Source organism: Diplotaxodon limnothrissa, linkage group LG2, assembly GCF_057381915.1.
Source record: "Diplotaxodon limnothrissa isolate DT_005_m linkage group LG2, D_limnothrissa_male_GT1.1, whole genome shotgun sequence".
Classification (NCBI taxonomy): domain Eukaryota; kingdom Metazoa; phylum Chordata; class Actinopteri; order Cichliformes; family Cichlidae; genus Diplotaxodon; species Diplotaxodon limnothrissa.
Window position 1 is genome coordinate 35,727,782 of NC_140597.1, and position 13,673 is coordinate 35,741,454.

At 40.2% G+C, this 13,673-nt stretch overlaps 1 protein-coding gene across 1 annotated transcript; it reads left to right on the forward strand.

Annotated features, from left to right (window-relative positions):
• The first annotated feature begins 484 nt into the window (after nt 1-484).
• On the forward strand, nt 485-11,942 carry ubl3b (ubiquitin-like 3b). The gene is made up of 6 exons (XM_085372485.1): nt 485-600; nt 1,175-1,285; nt 5,171-5,279; nt 6,362-6,448; nt 9,470-9,547; nt 10,336-11,942. The coding sequence occupies exons 2-6, from the start codon at nt 1,259-1,261 to the stop codon at nt 10,386-10,388; spliced, it is 354 nt and encodes a 117-aa protein (XP_085228611.1). The 5' UTR covers nt 485-600; nt 1,175-1,258; the 3' UTR covers nt 10,389-11,942.
• The last annotated feature ends 1,731 nt before the right edge of the window (nt 11,943-13,673 follow it).

The following is a 13,673-nucleotide window of genomic DNA, read 5'->3' on the forward strand; positions in this document are numbered from 1 at the left end:
CTCTACAGTCAAATGACAAAGTTCACAGGTTAGAGTTAAATGTCAATCATGTATATTTTTCTGTAATATACGTGACTTTGTAATATTCTTGATATTTATAATTGAGCAATTTGTATATATTAGTGCTATTTCTTAAATTTGTAAACTGTGTACTATATTGTCTTATTTAATTAGTTTAGTCTGTTACTGTTACTCTCTTGAAGCAACTGTAACCCACATAATTTCCTTAGGGATTATTAAAGTATTCTGATTTTCGTCTTTCATATTTATATTTTTAGTCTGAATCAACCCCCCCCCCCCCATTTTTCTGCTTCTTATAATAATAATAATAATAATAATAATAATAATAATAATGATAAACTATTTCTCATTTCTATTATATTTTCTCATACTTGGACTCGGACTCCCAGAAGCCTTTGTAGTTCTTCTCTGTGTTTACTACCAGCTGACTTCCGGTGTCTTCCCGTCCATTAGCCTCTGATACCCAGAGTCAACCATAACGCCATCCATCTACACTCGATCATTTCCCCATGGAAAACGTTTCCCGCTGACTGGTTGACTCAACTGAATGCAAACTTTCATCGTATTCATCAGATGCAGGTGAGGCCCACAGCACGGAAACCGTCCTTGGGCTGTTAGCCTGCAGGTAGCCATCGACAGGAAGATCGGGCTAACATAACAGCTAATGCTAACGTTAACAGCGGTAGCTTGTTTAGCTCGCAGGGCTTTGTTTATACACCTTATCTGGGTGAAACTCTGAGGTGATCGGTGTCTCCGGGCGAGACACACTCCCACCTAATGCACCGCTTCAGCTTCCAGTAAATTTATGAGCCGTGATGCCTGAATGGGATGTAGCCCCCTAGCGTAACGTAAGGCTAACTGTGGGATTAATCTTTAAAGCTCGTCCTAGTTTAACACGCCAAGACTACTAATTTGGGTTAGTTAAATCACGGTGTGGTAAAACACAAGTTGCTCGGTGCTGTTGCGGTCCAGGCAACTAATCGATCATGTGCAGTTTCGACCGATAGTGTTGTCATGTTAGTTGCAGCGTTAGCCTCCTTCGAGCTCGGTGGGTAACAGTTTGTGAGCGGTGCAATCTTATGGTGTCAGGTTTTTTTTTTTTGTTTTGCTGTTTTTGTGGAAGTCAACCTGACAGTGTTGGTGTTTGTATCAGGGCTCTGGCCCCGTCTCCAGCTGCTGAAGCACACCGATCCTGTCCTCTCTGCTCCCCGTCCACGGCCTTCCTCCTCGCTGAGCCATGACCACTCAGAGGGATCTTGATATGGTGAGTGAGGCTCTGTCACATTTCAAAACACACAACTGAGGCGATGCTCTCTGAGTACTCAAAACATCATTTAACATTAATACGTTTGATTATCTCTGTGACTGGTGTAGGTGTTTGTATGGGGGTGGGGGTTGTTTGTGGATTAGCCAACGTGCACAAACACTTAGCTGGATAGTGACTGCTGTTCCTGTGAACACCATCTGTCTAATCTGAGTTAAAACGTTGGCCTACTTTCCTTTCAAGGTTTAGATGCCAATTGATTGCACCCTCTTATTACATCCTGCCCCCACCTAATCCAACCCAACCACAGGAATGGATACAATAATACAAGTTTTTGTTGGCTTTGTTTACTTATTAGTACCATTATTACCAAGAAAAAGATGACAATTATTTGCATTTTGGGGTATTAAACTGCAGTTTGTCTGTAATTTTTATGTAATTAAAAGTTCTGCTGTAAATAAGAGCAGCGACAGTATCAGAAATTAGAAGAAATAAAAAGTCAAAAGAGGCGACATTTATCAGTCAGACAGGCTGATGTTTGTCTGTAGTTTTAGATCAGTTTGTTTTATTTATGACACAATAATTAAATAAATGTGCCCGGTTCAAATAGGATTAACAAAGAACAAAGAAGTAGCACCATGTCACCTAAGCTTTAGAAACAAAGGTAGCCACTTCTAAACCCAAAAGATATGAAACAGCTGTTTCTTTCTGTTATCAACTGCTCACCAAAACATAAAACATAGATATCTGGAGCTTGTCATATTAAGGGCAATGCTAAATGCTATTTCTCTTGAAATAAAATATTTTCATATGGGATTGCCAATTTTTTGTTTTTTAATTCAAATGTTATTACTGGCCCACATTTTTACAATTGCTGTCTCCATACTGAGTTCCTAGTATGAAAATGTACAGCATTGATCACACGTGTGTGCATATTTCAGGTTTTGGATTGTTGGTGAGGCAAAACATAACTTTTTAAGGACAATGATTCAACTTTTTGTGTTGTTCTATGTTATTTTAGTGTTATTTGTGTCATTTAATTTTATATATCTGAAGCGTACGCTTTATTGAATAAGAAGAGTGTTAAACTGCAGATATTAGAATAGGGGTGCCAGACATAAAGCCCTTAGGCCAGAACTGGCCCAGCAAAGACTCCAATCTGGCTCACTAGGCATCTTAAGAAAATGTGAAAGCATGGTTAGTTTTTGAATTTTTAACTCTATTTTCACAAGTTTTCAGCTTTTCCTATTGCTCCAGTTATACTACACCAAAGCACAAGGATATTCTAAAATTGTAATTACAGGACAATCCAGAACCTTTTCTGTTACTTGGTAGTACTTTTGCCCACTTCACATCAAAGTGGAATGTATGTTGCACATGATGTAAAATGAGTTTGACATCCCCGTATTAACGGAACCCATGTTTAGTTTTTAAAAAAGAATAAATGTTGTCAGATGTTTTATGTAGGACACCAACATGAGGTAAAACCCACAGGAGGCCAGAGTGGGATTTAATAGATCATCTCTCTTGGCAGCTATCCTGAAGCTCGTGGCTGACTATGTTTTTAGGAAACTTGACCAGCATGAAGAACAGATAAGCCTCTGCTATTACCTTTAACCCTTAAAAAGTAATCATAACGCCACTTGGAAGACTTCCTTTCGATTGGTGAACCTCAATGACTTTGTGATGCAGGATGTTGCCATGGCAGATTTGACTTTGTTTTTGTTTTGTTCAGGATGAGGGAAGGGGGACAAAGGTTGTTAATAATGACATGGGTATGCAATCCCACATTGAGGTTATTCAGTTCACAGGGGGATGGGTGAGCAGGGGACCACCGAGAGGAAAGGGGGGGGGTGGGAGGGTGTATTTGTAAACAGATCAGAGAGTAGGGTTGTCCCTTCCTCACGTCACACCTCGTGATTAAGTCTCTTTGTTCTCTCCTCTGTGATTTGTGAACCAAAGAAAGTTCATGTTTCTTTTTTTAAGAAGGGCACACGTAGGGGGAACGTTCCCCCATCTGTCAGCTCTGAATCTAGAGTAGAGATGTCCCAGCAAAAAGATTTAGTATTGTTCTTTTTGTATGTTTTTGTGGAGTGATTGATCAGAGATGAGAGCTCAATGAGGTCCAGTGACAGAGGTCCAAAATGGGCTCAAGATAATTATTCAGTTAAGGGTGATGTTTTTAATCCTGACCACGAGCCTACCTTCATGTAGTCTAATGTTGGTGGAAAAATTTGACTAAAATATTCACTTTTTTTTTTTTTATTCTTTTTTAAATTTAAAATAGTGTGTGAGGAGGGTGACACATGCAGCAGCAATGAAGCAGTCAGCAGAAATGAAGCATTATGGTGGAAAATGAAACTATATTTTATAAAAATGCCTTAAACAGCCTAACTGTGGGTACAGATACAATGAAATTTTTGTAGTTGTTAAACGGCTGTAAAGAATAGAATGAAATAGAATAGAATTGCCCTTTTATTGTCGCGAAACTGTGTTCTATTAAAATATAAGTAGTAGACAATTAAACCAGAGTTACTCCACTAGTCATAGTAATCATAGTTTTCTCTTGGTTAAAACGTTTTACACCTTTATCACCTGGGATGCCACACATGTTAAAGCACTTGCTGATCACAGTCTGCTTCATAGAAGCTCTACACTGTCTTGCTTTAATCTTCAACATTAGTTTTGCTTTACTATTTTCCATAAAAGTACACCCAACCATTTTCTACCACTTATCCCCGTCTAGGTCGTGATAGTTTGTTGATAGGAAAAGGTGCAGGATCTACATTCATGAGCGCAGCCTTGTGACGATTCTCAAGAAAATGCTGTTAACTGATTATTTATTACATTAAACAATTTCTTTCAATTGCAAAACCAATGAATAAATGACAAAGAGGTTTCTGTGCGTGAGGGTGCAGCTAGCCCCTGACTGCTGGGTGATTTTTGACTGTAAAGCCAGCGAGTTTCAGCTTTTATGGAGGAGCAAGTACACTTGGTCAAAGTCCTGGTAATTTCTTTTTTTTAATTGCATATGCAGGGAAAAAAAACTTGAGGTAACTGTTAGTGAAAAAGATTTTATGACACTTTGTTATGACCTTCAGTTGTGACATGTACTCTGTTACATTCATTTTCAAGCTTACTACTTATTTTCAGATACAGATTTTAAATCTAAATCAACCGATAATTTATGTGATACTCTTATATTTTAAGTTGGCGCCAATTAAAGTAATTAAATTAGCTTTTTTTTGGTGTCCTATTAATAGTCTGATCTTCTGGTTCCAGTGGGCATAAAATGTTGGACACTGCTTAAAGGCATGTTGCCCATGAAGTTTCCCCTTTTATTTGTTTTTTAACAGATATCTTTGTGTAGATGCCCAGAGGATTTTTTTTTTTTAAAAAAGAAGAAGAAGGAAGCCCCTCTGTTAAGAGACCTTCCCACACACACTTGCACGAGTCCCCCTTGGGGCTACGCACTGGCCATGTAAATTTAATAACATGGCCCAGAGCTGTCTGGGACACCTGGGGTTATCGCATTAGGCCGACAGCCCGGAGAGGAGCAGCAGCACCCTGGAACTAAAGGCCCAGTGTTCTCCCCCCTCTGCCCCACCCTTATCTGGTGTTATCTCCAGCAACAGAGGCTCACTTCACCGTAAGCCCTCGATGAATGAAGTCGCCCAGTCAGAGGGTGAAGATCTGGTGTGGCTAAATCTAATTAGACTGGAATGTCCGTCTGTTCGCACCCTTCAGAAGGTCACCTCATGTCTGAGGAGGTTAGAGGAAGTGAAGGGATTTCGCCACGACTAATTGAGAAGAATTTTAATGGAAGTGTGGCTGGCATGACATTTCTATGGACCCATATTTGAATGCTTTTGTTTGTCGCTTTAGGTACACCTCCGCCTTATCCTGGTCAGTGGCAAAACACAGGACTTCACCTTCTCCCCAAATGACTCGGCCACGGACATCGCCAAGCACGTATTTGACAACTGGCCTGCAGGTACGTTTTAAAGGGTTCAGTCTCCTGTTCTTCACTTTTAATATATTTCACACTTTGAACCTCAAAGTCAGACTGATTCAATCTCATACAGTTTGCCAGTTTCTGCAAATATTTAACAGATGTGGAATCAAAACCTGATATAATCTCTGTTTAAAAATATGCAAGTATTCACACTCGCTGATTTAAACAAACTGACAAGCTTTCGAAGTCCAAAGCAGACAGGTGAGTTTGTAACAGTGTGAGGTGGGCAGTAAACTCTGCTTTTACTGCCTCATCCAGGGGGACAGATTTGCTGTGCACAACCATGTGAGTGTCAAAAAATGGCAAGCATGCTGCTGGGTTTGCTCATCATGTGACACGCAGCCTTTGGACTTAGAAACTGCAGACTCTTCAAATGAAAACTCCTCGGCTGAAGCCTCTCGAGACTTCATGAATTCATTCATGAATGAAAGCAGCGCTGAACTGCCAGAAACTGCAGTTTCAACTCAAGAGCCACTTGAGTCAATCCCCATAGACTCCCATGTTTACAGCCTGGTAAGACAGCGATATTGACCTCAGTGGAGAGTTTAGCTCTTCATAATAATTCTGAGAGTTATTGTGGATACTGGAGTTGGGGACAAGGCTGCAGTACAAGTGGTCAGGACAGGCAGCCATGCTGAAAGTCATCCGGACCTGCCCAAGGAGATTATTGCGAGGTTTTTGAACTTTTTTTATCACCCTAATTTTTGGATCACACCTCGTGTTATGGTGTTGGATGGGGGAATTAACATTGGAGCCAGGGCAATAAACTAGCCAGGCCAGTACATTAGCTAGTATTAGCTCATTGATGTACTGGGTACCAGTGTGCATGCCAGCTGATTAAAATACAAGAAACTGCCAGTTTGAGTTCATTTGGAAACAGAATCCAGAACTTATTTAAAGGTTTAAATTGTAAACTGTGGGCTTTGCATATATCACAGTCTTCAGAAATATGCTCAGCAATCTGTATCTTGGCTCTTGTGTTTAGTGTTTCTAGGACAATAAAATACTGCTGGCTGCATCAGTTGGGAAAGTGATACATCTCTTCTTTCCCTCCTTGGCAGGGTGGGAGGAAGAGCAGGTGAGCAGTCCCAGTATACTCCGCCTCATTTTCCAGGGACGCTTCCTTCATGGCAACGTCACCCTGGGAGGTAAGACCATCGCTGGCCAGAGAAAGCATCAGAGAGAAACAGAATGGCATCTTTATGCTTTTATCTTACTGTAAACGCTGTTGTTAAATTATTAATGCCAAAAACGGCATGCGGGCATATCTAGCAGCAGTACACAAAGCTCTTAGTCTAACGATTTACAGTCATGAACTTCTGCCAGTGTCCTCAGATTCCCAGGCAGCATCCTTCCTCCTTTGCTGCTGTTTGGATTATTTCACTGAACCCAAAACATGAACTGAAGCAGACAGTATTTCCTGATTGAGAACCAGTCTCAGTGCTTCTGATCTCTCACACTGGCTGGACATTTCCCTTTAATCAGAGCGATGTGACGCAAGGATGTGTGTCTCTCTGTTTCGTGTAGAAATAAATGGGAAGTGAAATCGAAAACAGCCTTTATCTTCTGAGACTCATCTGAGAATTATCTGCTGGTATGAGTTTTTATTCATGCAGTATGCAGCGGTAGCAGTAGGTACCATTTAGATTTTATGAACAAATTATACTTTATTAATACCAGAATTTGTAAACTTGTTACATTAGCTAAAAGACTGAACACAACCTGTGATAGCTCAATAAAAAAAACAAAAAAACAAACAAACAACCCAGAGTGAAATGGCTCAACAAGAAATCATATAAAATAAATGCAGGTATTGTGGTATGAGGCAGTGAAGATTTCCTGTGTCTGTCCTTGTGAAATGCATCTTAAAGTGCTTCGCTGCCTTCCAGTAAGTGATGCAGAGGATGGTCCATGATGGTTAACAGTTCTTTAACCTCCTCTCCAGCACAGCCTCAGTCATTTGGATGCTGGGTTTGCAGGCTTGCTCCAGTGGAGCGAGTGATGCCAATACTGAAACTGCTTATCAACAATAATGGGGTAATATGACCTGATTTGTTTTATGCATGTCCGAAAACGCCATACCGGAAACGTGAGCTTTGTCCACACATACGAAATGGGCTTCTTCCTGTTCCTTTCACAATAAAGGTCCTTGACATAGTCACTGCTTGGCTGTTGTACATATAATGGCTTAAAAAGCACAACAGATTATGGGATTAGAGTCAAGATTTTTCTTTCTTTCATTTCAGTACTTATGGGTTTTTTGTTTTTGTTTGTGTTTTTAAATAAACCTTTTTTTTTTTTTCTTGTTTTAAGAATGTCTAATATAAGACAATGAAAATCGCCATGTCAGAAACTCTTTTTAAGAAGCCAGTCTATGAAGCTGTTTTTGAGATCCATGAAGAAAATGTTGGTTTAGTTGTATAAAGTAATTATATTGCATTAAGCGTGGCTTTAATTCAAGCTTTACTTTATAAATTTATACTTTAGAAAACACACAAAGTTCAATGTGCAATAGAAGAAATCGAGTCGGTCAGATAAAAGAAGATCTCTCTGTAAAAAGATACAAAAATATAAAGCTTACATTTTTATATAACGCCAATATTCATAATATTCAGATGTCCGGTAACATCTGTATATTGTGTCGCTGCCTTCAACAGCCCATCAACTTCTTTCTTCTTGTGATTTGTTGTGGAGTCTTCTGATGGTGGCTGCAGTTCCTCTTTCTGCGTTTCTGTTCAGAAATTTTAATCAAACAGTACCAGGAAATCTGCCTTTTACTCTGTAACCGTGACAGGAAGTGCACGTATTTTTGCTCACGTGTAGAACAAATTGTTTGCCAGTATGAATCATGGTAGTGATCATGTACCTCTGACCGCAGATTGCCTACATTTAAAAGGCTATCCGCTGAAGAAGGTGTGGCTGCTGATTGTCTTAGCACTCATTAGGAACATTTAAAGAAGTCCTGAGTTTATAAGTCAGATTAAACCTTCTAGAATGTGACCTTGGTTTGAGATTGAGAATCCCATCAGCATTGTACATGGGAAGCTGCACTGAAGAAGCTTAAGCTACTTAATTCTGAAGTATGTGGTGTTCTCCACCTCTACCTGAGGCCTGTCACCCTCATCACTCTTGTGGAGACTTAGAAACACATTTGGGCTTGGCTTTAAAAGCAGAGTTTGATTTTTTTTTTTTTAAAGGGTTGTCTTTCTCTTCCAGTTGGAAAATTAGTGTAGATACAACCTAGTGCATCAACAGTTGATGGAGGTTGCTTGGTGTTGCTAGGTGAAATCTGTTGCAAAGAGAGTACTGCACCATGGTTGCCTGTCGTTTGTATGGAAGACACCAGCTGACTGCAAACACTCGCCAGCTGCACTCTGAGTGGTATTTAAACTGTAAATGTTTGAAGGAAAGTGCTCTTAGTCTCCAGCTTTTGTTGAACTTTTCCATCTGAGTAATCTTTGTCTCTGGTTTGCATCGCATTTTTTAAACCGTTTTACTAGTGGTCAAATAGTTTGCAAATGTTTGCAGACAAATCAGTGTCTTCCATGCAACCTGTTGGCAACCTTTGATCTCATCTCCTGTGTGACTGAGGAGCTTTAAACTCTGTATATCACAGTGCACTGCGATTCGTCACTAGTGTCACATCTGGTGCTCATCACTGTTCTGCAATCAAAAAAAATGGCTGGTTTTGCACGTTTTCTTGTTCTCAGGTCTCTTGTAAAAGATTTTAATCTCAGTGAGGTGAGACTGTCTGATTAAATATGTATAACAGAGGAAACGGAGGAGGTTTCTGGTGCAGCTTCACTGACTTCTAAATTGCAGAGAGTCTGAAGAAGTGAAAGCGACAGCAGCACTTTTAGTATATAGAACAGTTTTTTTATGTGACCATCTCATTTCAGCTTCAAACCTGATGCCAGGTAGACTTATTAATATGTGTAAGGAAAGTTTTTACAATTAAAGATATCCTAGTGGCACATGTAAATATTCATGATCCAGCTTGGTTAAATGAAGGTTACGATGTTGAAAATAAAGTGATTCCTAGGTGAGACAAATATAGATACTGACAAGGTCATAATTCATAGCATTCGTATGCAGCTGTTGTTGCTGCCACCATTTAATTAGATGGGAAAGTACAAGGATGAATCCTAACGTGTTTTATGTGTTTTCAGCTCTAAAGCTGCCGCCGGGCCGAACAACTGTCATGCACTTGGTTGCCAGGGAGACTCTTCCAGAGCCCAACTCTCATGGTGAGGAACTTTCATCTGCTCCTTGTTTTAGTTTTTTCTCGAGGTGCCAAACTATTAAAAAAAATTGTTAAACTGTCACTGGCTCTAATATACCATCATGCATAAACCATCATGCTTCTTCAGTACTTTGATGTAAAAGTTCTCAGCCGTATGTTGGATGTAATCCATCCCGTCACTACCAGCAGCCAAACTCATGACAGGCGTGTGGATGCCAGCGTGTAAAGAAAGAAGATGAGTGCTGCTAAAAAGACTAACTTTAGCCACACTCGGCTAGCTGAGGCTAACACACGGTTTTCCTTAGCAACAGGTGGTTGCCAGTAACTCGTCTGTACACCTGCATGACTGGGAGTTCAGCAATCATTTTCCTAACAATTGCACTCAACCAACAGCAACCGGATGGAGAATACTCATTTTTCCCTCAAAACCTGTGGTTATCAGATGGTTGCTGACCAGTCTCTAGGCCTGTGTGACTCAGGTCTAATTCACTTGATGCTACATTGTCACTGTGATTATAGCTACGGACATTTTTTACACTGTGCACAGTGCAGTGGCCCACACATTTCAGCAGCTTTTTGTATGTTTTGATTGTTGAAGAATGCGTAAACAGTTTTGAGAAGCTTTTAATAATGATCAGGTGACCCCCACATGAACAAACTCTTTGCAGCTGTCGGGAGGAAGAACCCCCTTCTAACAGGAAACAGATCCCAGTGAGGTCTGTCTCATGTCAGCTGGATGTTTTTGTGGGTTTTTTTGTCTCACCTCATGTCTCTGCTCTCTTGTCTTTGTAGGTCAAAGGAACAGAGAAAAAACAACAGAGAGCAACTGCTGCCTCCTCTTGTAAAGCTACAGAAACAGCCCCTTCCCTTCCTTTAATTACGCACACACACATCCACACACATGCACACACATACACACACATATATATATATATATATAAAACACACACATTCAAACAAGCATACACTCCCTCTCCGCTCTTTCCTGCCTGTCGTCCCGTCAGCTGTGGATCTGGAATAAAATGCAGGAAGTCCGTTTGGGGTCCCCCTCCCCCCTCTTTCTTTCTTTCTCTCTCTCTCTCTCACACACTTTGGTTGAACTGTCCAATCTGAGGCTTTTTTTGTGCCAATAATGTTCACTTTTCTGCCCCCAAACTTCTACTGTTGTTACTACTTTTTCTTTGAACATCATGACATTGAACAACATCGCAGATCCCTTCACTGCTGGAGACATTTTTGAAGAGCTGTCATGTAGTGAAAAAACAAAACAAAGCAAACAACAACCCAGGAACTCGCCTCTCTTCATGGACACAGAAGTGCTACAAAGGATGTGTGGGCTTTAACCCTTCCATACTAGTCACTTGGATGTTTTCCCCAGGTCTTACTGAATGGTGTTAACCCTCTCGTTGCACTTAACCAGTTTAATTCTAAAGTGTTTGCTGTGTTTCATCTCCTCCTCCTTTGTGGCTTTTTGTTTTTGGTCAGATGAACAGACCTTAACTCCTCCCGAACCCAGGTGGTAGAAAACGTGCCATCCTCTTCACAGACTGTTTCTGCCTCTCAGTAACTGACGGTCAGTAGGCCGTCACCTGCGTCCGTTCATGGACCAATCGAGGAAGTACTTTTATCTGGAAGAGTAAAAACACCTGAGGGTCCGCGGGAAACGGGAACAGACTCCCCGGCGAGGCTTGAATAAATGCGGTCAGAGGATTTCAGCGGATCATGTGCGCGCCATCAGATGTCGTGTTCGTTCCTCTGGTGGAGACTTTAATGACTAGGCTGTCGATGCTCCCTGGTGATGGGAGCCGGCACGGCGGGCCAGTTAAACGCAGACAGAAGATGCGAGCGGGTATCGGTTTGACGCCCTCCTCTACAGGACACTGAAAACGAGGCTGAGTTTCTCTCATTGGATGACTAGAGAGAGAGAAAAAAAGGAAAGTTTTGGAAGTGTTTCGCCTCCTTTTTTCATTTGGATGCTGTCGTTTCTTCTCGTTTGCCTTTTATTGTGGAATTCAGTAATATCATTAATATTGAAATTTAAATATATCAATTTTTATCTTGTGTATATGTATTTGTTGAATTTTTGTGCGGGTGAGTTTGTGTGCGAGTGTGTCTGAGGGTGTGTGAATGCGTGGCATAATGTGGACTAATTTGGGGGGTGGGGGGGCAAGTGGTCTTTAAAAAAAGAAGAAGGTGGTGCACTGGGCGTGTTGATGGGCTGTGGTTTCTTCAGAAACAGTCGGAAACCTTTTGATTCCTTCCATCGAGTGTCTTTTGGTTTGTGTTTTTGTCAATCAATGTCACTGCTATGAAGATTAGCTCAGTATGAATAAATGTAAAAACTAAAATGCAATGTGGTCTACATCAAAGCTTGTATTATAAATTAATAAATCTTTACATAAGGCAACTTCTTCTGCATATTTGACTGTTTACTTTCTTTTGAGTAGCTTTGCATGACTAATGTTACTAAAGGCCCTTATTGATCTTATACCGCACCTTGATGGTTCAGCTCATGCTCTGAAACATTTCAACTGCTGCTCCTTTAAGACCGTATTGTTGTGATTGGCTGTCCTCCACATACAGAAGGTTTACAGCAGGTGGGAGGGGCTAGTGTCCTGCAAGCGAAAATAAGGTGTGTTTTAAGGGCTTTGTGCTTTTTTTTTTTTTAATGTACACATTTCCCATAAAACAAGCCTATAAAGAAAAACTCCACATAATCTGTGTATGCAGCTACAGGATACTGAGTCATCAAATGATGTGACTGACAGTGAGGAGGTTAATAAGGATGAAAAGAAACTAAAAAGGAGGAAAGTATCACAAAAACTTCGCCTACAAGCTAAAAGAGGCACCAGGACCAAAAGTCCCCTTGAAGGATTTCACAAGAACCTAAATGTTTTGTGAAAGTGTCTGATAAGATGTTTGGAGGACAAGCACACTACATGGACAGAATTACTGAGCTATGTGCACATTATACATACAGGCAGTACTCAGCCACGATGCTCCCAGCACAGAGTGTTTATGCCAGAAGATTGTGGAATTAAGAAAATGAAATGTCACTAAGTGACTTGTGACAGCAGTTGCATCCCATTACAGATTTCAATGAGCTCTTTAGACCAAATCTTTCACAAGTCATTGTAAAGTCAGACTGTGTGGCTAGGCACTTGATCTTATACACAATGGCAATGGGACTGAAAACACTTGAATTCAAATATTAAAGAGGTGTTGCCTAATACTTTTGTTCATGTTGTTGATGTGGTAATGGAAAAACTTTTGCAGGTATTGTTTTCGATGTTAACTGTTTCACCTATAAAAATGACATGTGACGAGCTCCCCTGTAACCTTGAGGATGAGTTTTCCTCAGTTCATATCAATGAAGACGTAGTTTGATAACCATCAGAATAGAGTTTTTCCAAGGGTAGCTACACAGGCAGAGGCCACCCTCACTAACGTCTTATGCAAACTCTGTCATTCTGTTCTATAAGCAGGCCTGAGCTATGACAGAAACCACTCAGTTCAGGAAAGAGCTTCACGGATTAGTCCTAGTCTGTTTTCAAGTTGTAAAAGTTAAAGATTTGACTTGTTTGTACTCTGACCTTATTACTTTAAATTCCGGTCATATCAAATAAGAACATGGCACCACTGTAAGAGCAAATGTTTATGACTAAAAATAAGGAAAAAGATAATAGAGTTGCCTTAAAATATTAACCATAGTTTTCAATGTAATATGATCAACTGTCATACTCTGAATGAAGAATTTTAAGGAGGCAGGGTTATCCCTTGGTTAGAATGATCAGTGATTGATTAGATAATTTATTTAATCACAAAAAAGAAACTTTTTTCTTCACATAAAAGTTGGCATCTAGATTTTTTCCCTCTGATCTGTGCTGTAATCTTTGTGTTTTTTGTTTATTTAACTGCACAAAATTGAAGTAAGGGATGTTTTTCTATTATTGGGGTTAAATTAACCTTGAAAGAATGGTCTACACGGATATTTCTAAAGGTTATAGTTGCACAAATTTTCTGTTTGGAGCTTTAACGAGAAGGAGGCCGATGGACAAACTTCTAAAGATCTACTTGGTAGTATTGTTGCAGTTTAACGTCTTGACCTGTAGGTGGCATTGTTCCTCTTT